A 15,591-nucleotide genomic window follows, 5' to 3' on the forward strand; every position below is an offset into this window, starting at 1 on the left:
ATTGATACGCCGGTAGAGAGAGGAGAAAGGAAGGAAACTCCCCCCGGGCAGCCCATAGGCAACTTCGAACAAATAAAGTTGTCGGAAGAAAAAACAAAGTAGCAGAAAAAACTTCAACATGTGTGTCTTTTTCAAAATTTTGCTATAAAACGAAACATAAATTAAACACTTTTTAAACCTAACATTTATTTATTATTAATAAATAGGTTTCCTATATGTGACCTGGAAAATTTGATGGATAGACAAGAAGATCTTCTTGTGGTGTGACATTGAAGGTAAACGCGGTCGAAGATGGTTTGTGACCGCTTCTGATTTTGCGTGCTTAAAAAGTGGAATGCCTCCTGGTTGCTATTAATACATTCGCAAGTGGCGCCATCGATCGTCAAGTCGCACGCGTACCTGCTCACTGGTCACGTTATCAGAAACTCAACAGTAAAAAAAAGGAGATACGCGTACACACAGCGATTATTTTTCTCATTTATCTTATTTACCGCCCCCTTTTTTTGCCACCCATTTCCCACCCTGGTTCGACGACATGATATTTCCTGCAATCGCTGTACATTCCAGCGAATGTCAGCAAAGTCTTCCCGGTTGCATTCTCCCGCGTGATCTCCAACGGTAGCAATGACCCCGTCGGAACGATCAACGTCGGTGGAAAATAATTCCTGCACGGCGAGAAAAATTGCCCTCCATTGCCAATTTCACTCGAGAGGAAGCACAGCAACAAAACGGAGCACGTTTCGCCGCACACTATTGGTGATCATTACCCTGGTCATTCGCTCAGCGTGGTACGCTTCCCTTTTTTCCCGCCAGAAAACCACCACCACGCGGTCAATGCCATTCGATCACGTCCCCGTCAACCCCGTCGTCGTATGGAGACGATGGGCTGTCACGTTGAAAAATCAAAGTGTCCTTCCACGGCACGTCCGAGCATCCCGGGGACCAGTTTCGATTCCCGGCCGTCCCTTTTAAGGGAAATCGCCCTCTCGATACACACCACGACACGCACACGTCCCGACCAGTGTACCGGAAAACTCATGGACGCGTTCACGATCGCGATAATTTATGATCGGCATGGCGATGCGCAAGGGAAACTATGGCCATATATGCGGGACGAGGAAACAACAAACACACAAACTCATAGGTGGAACCGAAAAACAGGAATCACGGCGACCGATGCAGCCTCTCCTGCTCGGTCTTTCTCTTGGACCCAACAACAGCGTCTCGAGGGCATTTTCCCATAATGCTGCTAATGATATACGCCGCATCCGAGCTGTCGACGTCGCCACCGTAAATCGATTCAATGGGCACGGGAAAAATAAATAAAAATAACAACGGCGAATCGTCGCGGAAACCCGCTGCTCCACGCCAAAGGCAACGGAAGGACAAAACCAGTAGGCGAAAGGCGAACTATGGAGCTTCATTTTAAAGTACAATCAGTGGCAGTCCCGCGAGAAGACCCCGGGAAGATGTGTCAATATTCGTATGACACATCGGTTTCCCTAGATGGCACGCTGTGGCCATCCGGCCGTCGGTTGGTCCATACCGAAAAACGGGTATTGTCGGGGTGGGACACACTTGAGGACGAATGGCGGCCTCGGGCAGGCCAGGTACGGTGCCGGCAATAGCGCTGATAAATATTTACAATCATTTGAATTGCAAGCAAACACTCCGCGGGGTTTCTTTGGCTGCAGGCTTTACTCCCTGTTTGCTCAAGCGTCTGAACCGACCACCGTTTACCAGGCAGGCAACGCATATTGATCGTCTCAAGGGTTAACCAAAATAATGTTATAATAATAGTAAAACTTAGATGTTCTTAAATTTAAAACACAAATATATATATATAACATCTACTTTTTGTAACTCATCTCAGCATCTTTGAGAGTATCGCCTCCAAGTAAGGCCAAACTCTTTCCACCCTAAAACAAACTCTCCTCCTTTCCCCAGTAGACCCGTTACTTACAAGGAAATAATTGTAGCGTACGTGAAAAGCATTTCGAATGAGGAAACTGTCACCGTTTGCGGACCATAAATTTAAAAAAAAAAATCCCGAAGACGGCGGTATCGGTTTGAATGCAGTTCCGATGCCTTACTTCTCTTAATCGATTGCAACCGGCAGGAAGATCGTGTGAATCAGATCGCTGAGGAAGGGATGCGTAAGGAAAGATGCGTGTGCATGAGACAAACCGATATGAAAAAAAGAAGTGTTACAACTTTTTCTTCCTTGGTTCCATTTTTCACATTTCACTGCATTGTTGACAACAACGTGATCGACAGAGCCATCTGGTTATGGTGCTGCGAGAGTAGGGGGTTAAAAAAAGGGAACGATCTGGCGACAAGATTTTTAAAGCTTCATGGGAAAATTGTGTGAAAATTCCTTTTTCACCGATCGGCGATCAAACAGGTTAACCACTTTTTATCGTGGGAAAGTATCGATCGCGGCTCATCTGCAGATGAAAATTGTAATGAGATATTAACTTGTTTTAGCCACTGAAACAAAAATTGAGAATTGTAAAAAGATAGGAAAATTTAAAAAAGTATATCCGCCCAACGTGGGGCTCGAACCCACGACCCTGAGATTAAGAGTCTCATGCTCTACCGACTGAGCTAGCCGGGCTGCTGAGATCTCCTTCGTCGATGTTTGTATGATCGAATCACGATTTTCTAATCGCGAATGAATTGACCTTTCTTCTTCTACATTGCTGTGTTTCATATTACTCCTACGTGAACATAAAACCTTCACATTCTTTTTTTCCCGACAGAAATTAGGATCATGTATGATCGCCCCGAGTCTTGCGAGAAGAAACGCCAGGATTATTTGTGCAGCAATGAGGAAGAAAGAGAACACGGTATTCTCGTTGCGCATACGATCTTATCATGTTGCTTTCAAACTCGTACAAATCTATACCCTACCGAGGGGTATTACATCGCTGTTGCATTCAATTCGATTCATTTATCGAAGGAATTAAACATCTCCGACGGGTAAATAACAACACAGCATCATCCTGCGCCAACAGCAGTAGAAAACATCACATGCACTTGCAGCATCAAAATCATAACAAACATCAAATTTCTCATCGTGCCGTCACGCTCACACTCGCATGGCACGGGCAGCAGAGATTCTGGAGCTGGAGCCACAATGTCGGGAGCGGTATTGTGCGATCGTTGCACATTTGCAGTGCAGGATAACACTTGCATAAGGATTCTGGCCACCTACCTTGTTCACCTGCCGATAAAGTGCCGCCGAAAAACAGCATAAACAACACAAAACACCCACAAACACTTGCACTGACCGCCGCGGCCATGTTTAGTCCGATCACTTCTGACAGGCGTTCAAATGTCATAAAACCTCGCGCAGCAATTTCAAACGCAAGATGTCGCTCTTCCCTTCTAGATCGATGCTTTTTTCTCAATTTCTTTTCTAAATTCCCAAAAGAAACGATACAACCGAACGCATAATCTTGTTACCAATAGTTTATTCAAAAAAGCTACGATCCTCGATCGGAATACGCTGAAGGGGATCGATACATTCGCTTAAATGATTTTGTATGTTTTTTAGTCAATTCAATAAATTATCCAAACATTGATGTCGTGATTGATAAATACATGTACATTGACGTAAAACAAAAGCCTACACTAGCCCTGGGTGTGGGGTGGTTGTTAGAAACCCTACAATCAAACTAAACTCACTAAAAATCGTTACGTGTCTCACATCATTCTGGTTTGATCCAATTAAGTGTTGTGATTGTTCTGGTTTAGCATGATAAAACGAATCGTAAACGTGCACGCTTCGCACCAGACTTCGTGGGCCTGTGCTCACGGGATCGATTTTTCTTCTTGTCCTGTTCGCATTTGTTCAATGTCTTTCTCAACAAGCAAACGGTGTCCGGTAAACCGGTCCGTTGATGGCACTTTCTTGTGGTTTCAAGGCTCATTGTCCTGCTTTTGGCAAGAGGAATGCATCCCGGCACTTAGCATGCCGGTATCACACAATCAGCATCCAAAACGCTTTCACACGGACGGCTTTCGAAATGCAAAAAGAGGCAGATCTACCAAGGAGCTGAACGAGGAACCGTTTGTTCAACAAAGAAGGAAATGGGTTAATATGTTAAGAGCTTGCGCTTAAACATTCAGCGTGATGGAAAAGCAAACAACATTAAAGTATGACAAAAGTGTACTAGCACAAGCAGCTCGGATCGTTGACTTCATCCGGCGGATGTATCTTGAAACCATGACTCTCCAGTGCCTGCAGTTCCAGCCGGGACCGGTTCGACTCGACCAGTGTATTCGCTATGTCCCGAAACATTTCCTCCAGCCCGTCACCCGTTTTGCACGATGTTTTGTACGTAGCACTAATGAGACTGTGGCACTGCTCGCAAAAGGATTCCATGTCGGCATCGGTCACGGGCGGATCGGTGCTACTCGATTCCAGGTCTACCTTATTGCCTACTAGAAAAATTTTGGCATTCTCCGCATAAGTAACCACATCCAGCATGTGCTGTGAGAGCGCGTGGAATGAAGATTCGTTGTCCAGTGCAAAGACAAGGATTGCCGCTTCAGCGAACTTGTAGTAGCTAGAAGTGACGGACGCAACCCGCTCCATGCCACCTGTGTCCCACAGTTGCAGCTGAAAAACGCATTTAATGAGTATTAGAACCGAGTTTGCACACCCAACCACCTAGCAACTACCATGCATACCTTGATTTCTTTGTCTCCCACATTAAATGTCCGTCCGAAGTGGTCCAAACCGAGTGTGGATTTCCTATCGGTGGTTGTCACAAAGTTGTTCGTCGCAAACCGACGAAATATGGAACTCTTTCCAACGCCATACTCCCCGCAAAGAATGATCTTTTGCTCCGGGATGCGCACCGAAGCCATCATTTGCGGAAATTGGGTAGCTTTTCCGCAGAGGAAAATGCTTGCCAACGCCTATGGAAGTCACCCGTGCACTGCAGAACAAAAACAATCCTTGTAATCGTGGTTTGATCGTAGATTCTCTTGCCAGATTGTCCAGCAAACTAGACCCATGAGATGATTCAACGGATGGATGAAAGTGAAGTCATCATTACCCTTGGCAACCGGCAACCGTGAAGGAAAACCCGCAGCACCTCCGGAAAATGTTTAGCTTTAGCACTGATTTAATTAATTGCTCGCCTATCGCGGCTGACAAGTCGGTGGACTTTGTTTATACTTGTCAGAAATGGCAGCATGGTCTGGAGAAACCTTGGTTGGTAGCTGAAATAACAAATTTGTTAATAACTTTATGATCGCTTAACCCTTTTAATTAAAAGTCTTTTCAAGGCACACAACTTTGTGTAACAAAAGATCTTTCCGTCTTTTCTAGTTTTGAGAAAATTAATTGTGTAGTAGAGACTGAACTCTGCAGGAACAAGGTGGATAAACCTCGATAACCAGTTTAGACAAAAATGGCCAATTCTCGCATAACTTTTTAGTTCCTCAACTGATTTCCACCAATGACCCCTCAAACGAATGGTATATTCAACACACGTAACTTTGTCTCCAGTATGTTATTACATTTTGACCATTTGATTTTCTAATTTTAGGAAGTTTGAAATCAGTTTCAAGTGACAACCATGACGGCGAACTGTCAAATCCAGCCATATCAGATTGGATCTCTGTTTCATTTGTTGAAAGTGCACTGCATTCACGTTTTGTGTTACGCAAAAATTGTTTCCTACCGGTGAATCTATAAAAGTGAGCTGCTCTTTCGTGTTTCCTTTCTGTTTAATACACATTTCCTCGCTTATTTCGTGAGACGACGGAAGTCATCGCGATTTCCTGCCGGCTTCTAGTTCTGGTTGCTAGCAGCGCCTGCCTCGACTAACCTCATTTGCAAGATCTGATGAAATTGCTGGGCAATATTGAAACATTTACAACAATAACAGCAACGTTCTTTACTTGCAGATATCGATAATAATCTCACCATGGCAACACAGTTTCTGAACCGTATCGGGCAACTCGGTCTAGGAGTGGCCGTTATTGGCGGAGTGGTCAACTCAGCATTATATAACGGTATGCGTACGGCGGTTGTTTTGGTTGCCGGCATGAATCCTATGCTCACTGAAATCATTCTTTTTGCAGTGGACGGTGGTCATCGGGCGGTTATTTTCGATCGCTTTAGTGGTGTGAAGCAGCAGGTATCGGGCGAAGGAACGCATTTCTTCGTGCCATGGGTACAGCGGCCGATTATTTTCGATATTCGTTCACAACCCCGCAACGTTCCGGTAGTGACGGGAAGTAAGGATTTGCAGAACGTAAACATCACGCTGCGTATCCTGTTCCGCCCAGTTCCCGATCAGCTGCCCAAGATCTACACAATCCTCGGCCAGGACTACGACGAGCGTGTGCTGCCTTCGATCACGACAGAAGTGTTGAAGGCGGTCGTAGCACAATTTGATGCCGGCGAGTTGATCACGCAGCGAGAGATGGTTTCCCAGAAAGTTTCGGACGATCTGACCGAGCGTGCCGCACAGTTCGGTGTCATTCTGGACGATATCTCCATCACGCATCTTACGTTTGGCAAGGAATTCACGCAAGCCGTCGAAATGAAGCAGGTGGCACAGCAGGAAGCCGAGAAGGCCCGATTCCTCGTCGAGAAGGCGGAACAGATGAAGCAGGCAGCAATCATCACGGCCGAAGGTGACGCAGAGGCAGCCAAGATGCTTGCCAGGTCATTGAAGGAATCCGGTGACGGTTTGATTGAGTTGCGACGAATTGAAGCTGCCGAAGATATTGCCTATCAAATGAGCCGAGCGCGAGGAGTCAGCTATCTGCCAGCCGGACAACAGACGCTTCTTCAAATTCCGCAGTAAAGCGGCTCGAACTTACCTTTCGTAAAACCTGAAAAATGTCGTGCGTCGACGGATGGCGAACGTTCGCAGACTAAAGAAGCATTTGCGGCGAAAGAATACGCGAAAGGATCGAGTGTTATTATTTTAGGAGCCTTTCGGCACTACTCTTTCTTCCCGCTACGAAATCGCCTCCATTAGACCATGGAGCTAGCATTTAGAACAAACCCGGTGGTTTAAAATAGGGATATACTTTATGTTACTACGTACCACACACCCCCTGGTAGGTCATCCGTACCGAAACAAGGCATTGTTGTACATTGCATTTGAAATGGGGGAAAATAAATCAGAACTAATCGTAACGGATAATTTTCCCTTTACTTTCACATGATGACAATGATCAGTAAATTAACTTTATCGAAGAGGAAGCTAGCTTTCGGAGTAGAAGGACAAACGCATTTCCATCCGTTTCGTACCAACTTTTTTGTGTATTTGTAGGTCCTTGTAGAGCAGGCGCTTAACGTTTATTCACACACCACAGGAAGGCGACATCGTTACTCTCCTGTCTGCGCATCAACCGAATCGGATTCAACCTACTTCGACTTGGTAGCAATTTTTTTAGTCACGGGCTTCGTAGTCTTGGGCTTCTCAGCTTTCGCGACCTTGGCTACCTTGGCTACCTTAGCTACCTTGGCGGCCTTGGCTGCCTTGGCTGCCTTGGCTGCCTTAGCCGGCTTGGCTGCCTTGCCTGGCTTTTGCTGTTGAGCGCGCAGGACCTTGACGACCTTCTGCTCGTCGATAAGGAATGCACGGATGATGCGCTCACGGAGGCAACGGTGACATAGGACGCCTCCGAACGAACGGGTGACGGTCTTCAGACGACGGCTCATGCGGGGACGCTCGCTCGGCCGGGATGGCTTGATACCGCTCAGCTTCGACTTGCACTGACCGCATTTTGGCAGAGTACGCTGTTTCTTGACATACAGGTACACTAGGCGGCCACCGGGAGTGCGGACACTGTTCGATAGAGATGGTTTTAGTTAGAAATGAAGGCAAAAAAGTTTTATACAATACTGTGTCCATGTTTAGAAGTACCCTGTTCCATATGATGGGAACAGAATAGGCAAACGTAGGACCAGATATTCTGGCACAACAAGTAGCATCGAAACAATAGGGTCCTGTATGAGCCGATGGTAGCAATCATTGTGCGAACAGGAAATGGGACCGCGGTTATCGTTTTCACACACCCGTAAGGATATTGTTAATTGTATCCATGTTAAGAAGTACCCTGTTTCATTGACGCGAATCAGGGTAGGCAAACATAGGATCTATTATTATGGCACAAACTTTTATCATCGGAACTATTGGATAATACACGGACCGATGGAACATTGTGCGGTGAAATTGACCGGTATAAGCATCTATTAAAACACTATTTTATGTTAGAAAGCACTCTGCTCCATTGCACTCGGGCCAAAGTTGGCAAACAATGGATCACGTTTACTGGCACAACAAAAAGCATCGAAACAATAGTGATCACAGGAGCCGATGGTGAGTTGTTGTGCGATATTCCTAACCGAGTAGCGAGTGATTTAACTGCGGTTCCTTTTCCTACTCAAGCCTGGCGGAGTGTTTACTTTCAAATGGCGGTGATACTTACACACGGCGTTTGTTAGACTTGGTGTTGTACGACAAGCGTCGTCGAAGCGTCAGTCGCTGGACCATTTTGAATCAACCTAAAATTGAAAGAGAAAACAATTTCACTGAATACCGATGGAAGTATAAGCTGGAATTAAATGATGTTGTCGGAGAGCAGATCTCGCCAGCTTCTCGATCCATGCAATGTCACCACTGGTGCCCGGTCTACCGGAAGGGTAGGATTGAAAACAAACTATGAGCGAAACATGACTTCTTTGAGAAACACACGCGACACCATAGGTTTTTTGTATCCGTTAACTACCAATCACGTTTTCTGCAAGTGTTTTACATCGTGTTTCCCTTCAAAACTGTCTTAAATTTATACAAATAGCTCGTACCTTCACGAAATCTGACCACTAGGTCGCCGGAATAGTGATGGAAAGAAAGAGGGTGGCTGTTGACGTTTCACAGGAAACAAGCAAACGCACACTTTTCAGCATGACAGCTGATGACAGTCTGCGTTTTTGAGAAAGTTGTTTGAACCGTCGGTTGCAGGTGGAGAATTTATTATTTTTGTAAGTTAGTGGCCTTTTCAGCGAATCGTTACAAGCTTAAACACTTGTACAAATTTATTCGCAATTTTATTCAAACAATTGAAATGAAAATGTCGAATTAATTGAAACAGTCAGGACTTACACGATTGTTTGACGTTTCTTTCCTGCGTTTTTAAACCCAACAAAGGGTTGTCAAAAATAGACTTCGTAAACAGTTTTAAATTGACGGAAAGTTTTCAATAATAATCAAATTTGGTTTGTCACATACTCATTTTATTACATGTAATAGATATTTAGTATAGCGGCTACCACTTCTAGTATTGTAAGGGGAGGGTTAATACTAACGATGGATACAATAAGCAACCTCATACGAGTCGTTAACCAAACAGGCGATCAGCAGAATGGGAAAATATATCACATTGAAAACAAACAACAAAACTAAAACGTTGTCTTTCCTGGGCTTTACCAATATACATAATAAAAACAAAAATCAGGAACAGAAACCAATCTAGCTACTGTAGGTGCTTACTAAATGGAAAAATAGATGCCTAGAACAAGGACCAGAAAGATAGCAACCACCACAACGACAAGAATAAACTTTTCCCGCATCGCTCGCATTATCATCGAATTCAGGATCCTAGAAGAACGGCTCAAATCTGCGTCTGTCTCGCGAAGCTGTGAAGAAGAGGACAACATTGAAAGGGATGTTTGGGGAAAGGTAGGTTGTCTATCCATTGCTTACCCTTCCACGTGATCGTTGTATGGTTTCACGCTGTTGACTGAGATCGGACAACACCTGTGTTCCGATTTGCTCCGTTTCGACCGAGATGCGATATGCATCGTTCAAATAGTTGCTGGTTCGTTCCAGCCGTTCCGTGTTGTCGAGCAGCCGCCGTTTCTGATCTTCCTGAATGCCTATCTCATCGAAATCATCCACCGATGAGTCGTATCCCACCTTCGCCCGTGCCACTTTGGCGTTGGTAAAGTCCTGCTGTAGTCTTTTACATTCCGCCTGGTAGCAGTTCAGCCGGGAGGTGTAGGCAGCCCGTGATGCCTGGGGAATGTCTCGAATTTCCAATCCAATTTGCTCGAGCAGCTCCTGCGACTCCTCCAGTTGTCGATCAATGTCGGAAATGAGCTTGTTGCGCTCCGCTAAGGTTCAAGAGGTGAAAATGGATGAGTCACAGAGACCTAGGAGGACCCGAAACTTACCATATTTTAGTGATAAGAACGACGTAGCTTCGTACCTCCGCTGGAAACAGCTATTCGTCCAATTTGAGCCGTAATTTCCGCTGTCTGGACAGCATACTGTTGCTCGTAGTCCTGTATCAGCTCCATCGGATTTCTTACAGAGTCCGTCTGGTTACCATACCCTTATTTTCGTTGGAACAACACACAAAATTCCACTTTTTCTGTGAGAAAACGCAAGATCCCGCAATGTTTTCGTTTTACAAAATTGATTGACAACTCTTTATTTGGCAGGGTTGCATTATACGGTCTGCATTTGCGTCAGTTTTCTGGCATTTGTTGTCTTTCAAATGAATTTAAATAAACCGTTAGAAAATACATTTTCTAAATTAAAACTTTCAATGCGCATTCTGCAAGTAATTCATTTTTATTCAGTGTACTCTTCTTCGCTCGAATAGGGAACTCCTTCCGAACCTGAATCTTGCTCATTACCTTCAAACTCGGTTGTAGTGTCACCTTCCTCGCTAAAGGAAACATCGGTTTCAATATTACCACCCGCCTGGTTCCGCTTGCGAATATTATTTGCAACTATCTCGGACATAATATTACGACATTGCTCGTCGAAACGATTCGGTAACCAACCGTTCCGTTCGTCACATACCGTGCCACCCATAGGGGTTGGGACTTTGCTTAGCATTTCCTTGATTTTCTTCAGGTGAATGTCACAGTACTGGTAGAACACGATGCGACAGGGCGGAATGGTGTCTTCGTCGAACACGCTGCTGTCCACGTTTCGTGTGAGTTGATCCTGTGGAGCAGTTCCAAACCGATGGTGCAACTTGTTGGCCTTAACAGTGGCCACACGTTTGACCTTAATAGTCTCGTGCATTGCATCAAAGGCGCGAACACGAAAGTCCAGCATTTGGAACATTCTTGCCTCGAAGTCTTTCCGCGGATCGTACCCGAAACGTACCCACGTCGACCTCCAGGGTCCATTTACGTAAAAGAACGCAACTGCCGGTAGCAGCACGCCCATCATATCGTTTTTTACTTGTAACTGTATAACGTTCCTCAGTGCGTGCTTCGTCCATATGGGTCGCGTTTCAAATGCCTGACGAAGTATCTCAAGCTCTTGTTTGGCGATTAGCCTTGTCTCTAGCATTTCCTGACACAGTTTCGACGGTTCCGTAGGTATGGGATTGTGCATAGAGAATGAATGGTAGAGACCGTGCTTTTGTCGCGATTTGCCGGGCCGTGCATTAGCAGATTGTGGGTTCGTAATTTTACTCTCACGCAGCACCAACTTGTTGACGATGTCGTTACGGCTGAAGGATGACGGAGGAAGAAAGTATTCCAATTGCGAAGGCTTGTCCGTGTAGTAGGAGAGGTCGGCGCCTTTCGGAACCAACTCGTCATATAGACATTCGGCTTTGCCCGTGTCGCGAGAGCGGAATGCTGGAAGTTGCTGAAAATCGCACATAGCACCAAATTTGTAGATCTTTTGAACCGTCCCTGCGATGTGAACCGATTTCACTTCGGCATGTTCTGGGTTGGATTTTCTGCGTCGAACCACTAACTTGAGGGCCACCGCAGTTGCAGCTGCCGGGTCACCGTACACCGGCTTAGCGTACATACATTCAGGCCGGAATCGAAGTTCAAGGCGTCTTTTCCCGTGCTCGAATGTCTGCAAGAAATAAATACGAGGTAATGCAGGGAAGTATTGGTATGAGATAACTTAACTTACCGCACTTATTTCCCGCAACCCTCCAAGCGTATCCAACATCCGATCGTCGTTTACTACAACGCCGGGATATTCGACGCAGGTTAGTTCCCGGTTTAAACTATGCCGATGTGCAGTTTTTGGATTGTACTCCATCATCGTGTGGCCAGCAATTCGAGCGATATCAATTGGACCCTTAAATTGGCTATATATCACACAGTATTTTACAATGTTTTACAAATGTTTTCATAAAGTTTATTTCACTTTTGCAAAATCCAAACAAATCGCTGTGACAGCCAGTTGTTTACTTCACTTGTGCTGCCCTCTTTCGTGATCGTCAGCAATTACGAATAACAACGGAAAATTTCAAATGCAACGACTTTTGAAAAATGAACAGGCCACCAGATGACGCTAGTGAGGCCACCAGATGGCGCCAGGACTATTTACGGCATAACCGGTTCGCTCGAACAGACCCCGGTGATTTACGATTTATGACCTTATTATGACCTTGAAGAACCGTTTCGGAGAACCGGTTATGAACCGGTTATTTCGACCGGTTCGGGCCGACCAATTCACGACTCTCCGTTTGAAAAGGTCGTTGAACGTTTGCGGAATTAAAATTTGTAAATGTTTAAATAAAATCAAGACGAATTTCGAGCATTTTGCGAATTTTGTGTCAAAGATGAAACATAAATGTTTAAATAGGAGGATCTTATTGGTTTTTCGAAAAATAACCTCTGATCGTTGACTGGTATTCCGTGAATCAAAATAGTATCATTGGGCTCTAAACCATATTTCATTTCTACTATTTCATTTTCTTTAGTTAAGAACCACTTATTTTTGCTATCATTTTTCAAACAATAATCCTCAAACTCGACGCTTTAATCCTCTTTTCGTGAGCTACGATTTCTAGTTGACAGAAATGTATAATTTAGAGCAAGCTTCCTTGGCGCAACATCTGTAAGTATATTGTGGATTTGTTTTTTGTGTCACCTCTTTACACTTTTTAGCCTCCATCTAGAGGGTAAGAACATTTTCTTGTTCAATAATTCACAGTGGGAAGCAAAACACGTGGTAAGGTCCTTGAAAGCATGCTCGCAAGATTTATAATGAATTTGTACGATACCTTTCAAGGAGGTAAATGATTATTCATCTGATCACGTTAAAGATACTACCTTTCATATTTTTCTTATAATGATGTTTGTATTTGTTTTACGAGTGGAATTTATGTTGCCAGGTTAGCAAAGAGTCTAAATTTAAATTGTATTTGTAATTCGTGCATTCCTTTATTTGACACAAACTTCAAGAACCGTCATTATCAGCAGTAAGGGTTGGCAGGATAATTGAGTGTCCTATTATTAATCGAAATCCAGAATTGACATGAAATCATAGCCGAAACGGAACGAAATTGTATGTTTAACGGATGGGTCATTTTAATGAATTCTGAGAAAATTCGGCCGTTGATTGTCGCAAAGGACGCAACGTAAGGGCTTATGAGAGCTGACAGCAGGTAAGGAAACAAAAGGCGAAACAAATGGTGCCAGTTCTAGTGGCAGACGGTGTACGCTTTCCCACCAGTTCGTTGAGCTATCATCTTCACACAGTCGGATAGGGAGAAAGGGTGTTGAAAATTGTCATTAGAAGAACCAATCGATTCTTCGTATTACGATGAGACGAACTCCGCCCAGTCTACGGTGTCCCAGTCCTAGTGGCCAAATGAAGGCCGACATCAACATCTGGAGTGGTTCCAGTATTTAAGATTATTTATTGAATTTCGAGAGCTTCCACCAAACCGATGACTTGTGTCTTTGTTTTATGTTTCTTTTTTTTAACGTTAACAAATGACACCGACACATCTACCATCGAAAACTAAATGATATTGGATCCATATTTTATCAAGTTTAAACAAACATTAGTTGTAAGTACTTGATCAATTTACAACAAAGTTTACTGCTTGTTTTAAAGTTTCAATCGTATATAAAGAAGCGTTTCGTCTGGATGGGTTGCAAAAATGCATAATCCGTCAAAAGGGAGTAGGTCTTTGAATGCGCGAATCATTCAACGTTAGGAGAACACCGACGGCTGTCTGTAAAATCAGAGCGTACAACGTGGGAGAAAAGCCACTGACCAGCCGAACCGTGAGTAATTACCTTCCGTTTTTAAGCCGACTTCCGTTAGGATTCACCATGTGTGTCCTATCTGTGGAAGAGTACAACCACAAACGCATAGACCGGAAGAAGATACGGATATGGGTAAGTGAATACCACTATGTGCATCGGATAGGGAGAGTACATCCCCCAGTGGCACGCACATGTGAGGCTCACATACACCTCGGGCGGGCAGATGGCGTGACAAGACAAGACTGGGAGTGTATACGAGTGTAGTACACCGTTAGTCCCAGGCTAGTCCTGCTCGTCCTCGTACGTACCGTCCTGAAGGCCCTGGAGATCAATTATTCAGGTGCGGTTCTGGCGGTAAAAAGCAACCGCCATCGCCATCGACATTGACAGTGAGTGTCGGCATTCGGTACGATGCGCACGTTTTGATCAGTGTGTCCTTGCGGGTTGCGCGTCATTGTTATGCGAGTAGTGCGCAATTTTGTCCAGTTCTAGTAGTTCGATCGTATTTTTCGAAATTTGGGACAGTTAAAATAATGTCCTTTAGTTCTAAAGGCTTGTACCGTGTGAGTGAACCTGGAAATAATTTCCTTTCGATCAGTTTCATTACAAATAAGTTGAGTGTTTTTGCAAGTACTATGAGGCATTGAGCCATACACAGACCAAGAGCATAAACCGATTGTTGATGGTGGTAGAGCCGGTAGAAAACTAGTGACTATAGATACGATGATGTCGTTCCGTGTGTCCAGCACGAACGTTAGTGGACCGGAATGCGTGTGTGCTTCCTCGTCGAATCTCCTGATCGCCCAGATCGACGTCACCTCAATGCCGCCCTCCCGTGGAAGATGGAAGAATGAAACATATCGATTTTTCTAGCGTTACAATACAGTACATTATGCGGTTTTGTGAATGATAGAGGTTTATTTGTTTTAAGTTCTATTCAGTGTTATTCCGATGGAATAGATGTTCTATGACAGTCACACCGTCACAGTAAACCGTCGTATCAGTGCCTCTCTCCTAGAAAAATTGCTTTATTTTTGTATGGTCCAGTGTTCAATTCCAACGAAATTAGGATTTTCCCGTTGTTCTTTCCAATTGTATTTCGCAACATGGAATAAATCCATCGTTGGGTTCTATTAATCTTGCAGGCAGTTCATTTTGTTTCAATTTCATTTTCAATTATAGTATTGTTTTGGACATGAGAAAACTGCGTGTTTTTTATCTTGCTTTTTTGTTTTTGTTCGATATGAAGGCTCGTATCACGCCCAAAGCTCGTGTTTCGTGGCATCGAACTCGCGCGTTATGATGAGTCAAAGGAAAACGTGTCTGTCGTAGGCGTCTGTAGTAGCATTTCCGAGGCCAAAACATGATTAATTTTTCATGCCGTTTACCTTACGACACGCGCTTGGAAATGCGCGACCACTTTCCTTTCCAGATTATACTTTTTTCTTCCGGTGACTGAACTGGTTCTGTTAGTTTTCAAGTTTTCTTTTTTGTTCAACACACTTCAATGTTTTCATTGTCCTCAGAATTTTGAGTCCATTGAGGAAAAACAAATCTTTCCA

The 15,591-nt window shown here is 44.3% G+C and overlaps 5 protein-coding genes and 1 non-coding gene across 6 annotated transcripts; 1 reads left to right on the forward strand and 5 right to left on the reverse strand.

Annotated features, from left to right (window-relative positions):
• Nucleotides 1-2,544: 2,544 nt before the first annotated feature.
• On the reverse strand, nucleotides 2,545-2,617 carry Trnak-cuu (transfer RNA lysine (anticodon CUU)). Its single transcript has one exon. It is a non-coding gene; the product is annotated as a tRNA-Lys (tRNA).
• Nucleotides 2,618-3,466: 849 nt separating this feature from the next.
• Nucleotides 3,467-5,190, reverse strand: LOC131282233 (ras-related protein Rab-30). Its single transcript, XM_058311643.1, has 3 exons — nucleotides 5,070-5,190; nucleotides 4,699-4,949; nucleotides 3,467-4,627 (listed from the first exon to the last, which is right to left on the reverse strand). Exons 2-3 carry the CDS (start codon nucleotides 4,879-4,881, stop codon nucleotides 4,178-4,180), a joined length of 633 nt encoding a protein of 210 aa, XP_058167626.1. The 5' UTR covers nucleotides 4,882-4,949; nucleotides 5,070-5,190; the 3' UTR covers nucleotides 3,467-4,177.
• Nucleotides 5,191-5,613: 423 nt separating this feature from the next.
• Nucleotides 5,614-7,169, forward strand: LOC131282232 (protein l(2)37Cc). Its single transcript, XM_058311642.1, has 3 exons — nucleotides 5,614-5,715; nucleotides 5,926-6,033; nucleotides 6,103-7,169. The coding sequence occupies exons 2-3, from the start codon at nucleotides 5,946-5,948 to the stop codon at nucleotides 6,831-6,833; spliced, it is 819 nt and encodes a 272-aa protein (XP_058167625.1). The 5' UTR covers nucleotides 5,614-5,715; nucleotides 5,926-5,945; the 3' UTR covers nucleotides 6,834-7,169.
• Nucleotides 7,170-7,273: 104 nt separating this feature from the next.
• LOC131282234 (large ribosomal subunit protein eL34-like) lies at nucleotides 7,274-8,912 on the reverse strand. Its single transcript, XM_058311645.1, has 3 exons — nucleotides 8,846-8,912; nucleotides 8,470-8,545; nucleotides 7,274-7,826 (listed from the first exon to the last, which is right to left on the reverse strand). The coding sequence occupies exons 2-3, from the start codon at nucleotides 8,532-8,534 to the stop codon at nucleotides 7,403-7,405; spliced, it is 489 nt and encodes a 162-aa protein (XP_058167628.1). The 5' UTR covers nucleotides 8,535-8,545; nucleotides 8,846-8,912; the 3' UTR covers nucleotides 7,274-7,402.
• A 344-nt stretch (nucleotides 8,913-9,256) lies between these two features.
• Nucleotides 9,257-10,406, reverse strand: LOC131280946 (vesicle transport through interaction with t-SNAREs homolog 1A). Its single transcript, XM_058310191.1, has 3 exons — nucleotides 10,249-10,406; nucleotides 9,744-10,153; nucleotides 9,257-9,676 (listed from the first exon to the last, which is right to left on the reverse strand). The coding sequence occupies exons 1-3, from the start codon at nucleotides 10,337-10,339 to the stop codon at nucleotides 9,530-9,532; spliced, it is 648 nt and encodes a 215-aa protein (XP_058166174.1). The 5' UTR covers nucleotides 10,340-10,406; the 3' UTR covers nucleotides 9,257-9,529.
• Nucleotides 10,407-10,597: 191 nt separating this feature from the next.
• LOC131294929 (general transcription factor 3C polypeptide 5) lies at nucleotides 10,598-12,139 on the reverse strand. The gene is made up of 2 exons (XM_058322983.1): nucleotides 11,934-12,139; nucleotides 10,598-11,873 (listed from the first exon to the last, which is right to left on the reverse strand). Exons 1-2 carry the CDS (start codon nucleotides 12,066-12,068, stop codon nucleotides 10,617-10,619), a joined length of 1,392 nt encoding a protein of 463 aa, XP_058178966.1. The 5' UTR covers nucleotides 12,069-12,139; the 3' UTR covers nucleotides 10,598-10,616.
• Nucleotides 12,140-15,591: the final 3,452 nt, after the last annotated feature.

The sequence above is a fragment of the Anopheles ziemanni genome, chromosome 2 (genome assembly GCF_943734765.1).
Source record: "Anopheles ziemanni chromosome 2, idAnoZiCoDA_A2_x.2, whole genome shotgun sequence".
NCBI lineage: Eukaryota > Metazoa > Arthropoda > Insecta > Diptera > Culicidae > Anopheles > Anopheles ziemanni.

Bases quoted from the DNA above. Each gene is read 5' to 3' on its own strand.
- LOC131282233 (XM_058311643.1), bottom strand. From the start codon at position 4,881: ATGATGGCTTCGGTGCGCATCCCGGAGCAAAAGATCATTCTTTGCGGG. The intron at 4,628-4,698 runs GTATGCATGGTA...TGCGTTTTTCAG, and splicing joins TGGGAGACAAAGAAATCAAG to CTGCAACTGTGGGACACAGG.
- LOC131282232 (XM_058311642.1), top strand. From the start codon at position 5,946: ATGGCAACACAGTTTCTGAACCGTATCGGGCAACTCGGTCTAGGAGTG. The intron at 6,034-6,102 runs GTATGCGTACGG...TTCTTTTTGCAG, and splicing joins CAACTCAGCATTATATAACG to TGGACGGTGGTCATCGGGCG.
- LOC131282234 (XM_058311645.1), bottom strand. From the start codon at position 8,534: ATGGTCCAGCGACTGACGCTTCGACGACGCTTGTCGTACAACACCAAG. The intron at 7,827-8,469 runs GTAAGTATCACC...TCTATCGAACAG, and splicing joins AAGTCTAACAAACGCCGTGT to TGTCCGCACTCCCGGTGGCC.
- LOC131280946 (XM_058310191.1), bottom strand. From the start codon at position 10,339: ATGGAGCTGATACAGGACTACGAGCAACAGTATGCTGTCCAGACAGCG. The intron at 10,154-10,248 runs GTACGAAGCTAC...CTTGAACCTTAG, and splicing joins AATAGCTGTTTCCAGCGGAG to CGGAGCGCAACAAGCTCATT. The intron at 9,677-9,743 runs GTAAGCAATGGA...TCTTCTTCACAG, and splicing joins TACAACGATCACGTGGAAGG to CTTCGCGAGACAGACGCAGA.
- LOC131294929 (XM_058322983.1), bottom strand. From the start codon at position 12,068: ATGATGGAGTACAATCCAAAAACTGCACATCGGCATAGTTTAAACCGG. The intron at 11,874-11,933 runs GTAAGTTAAGTT...TATTTCTTGCAG, and splicing joins GGTTGCGGGAAATAAGTGCG to ACATTCGAGCACGGGAAAAG.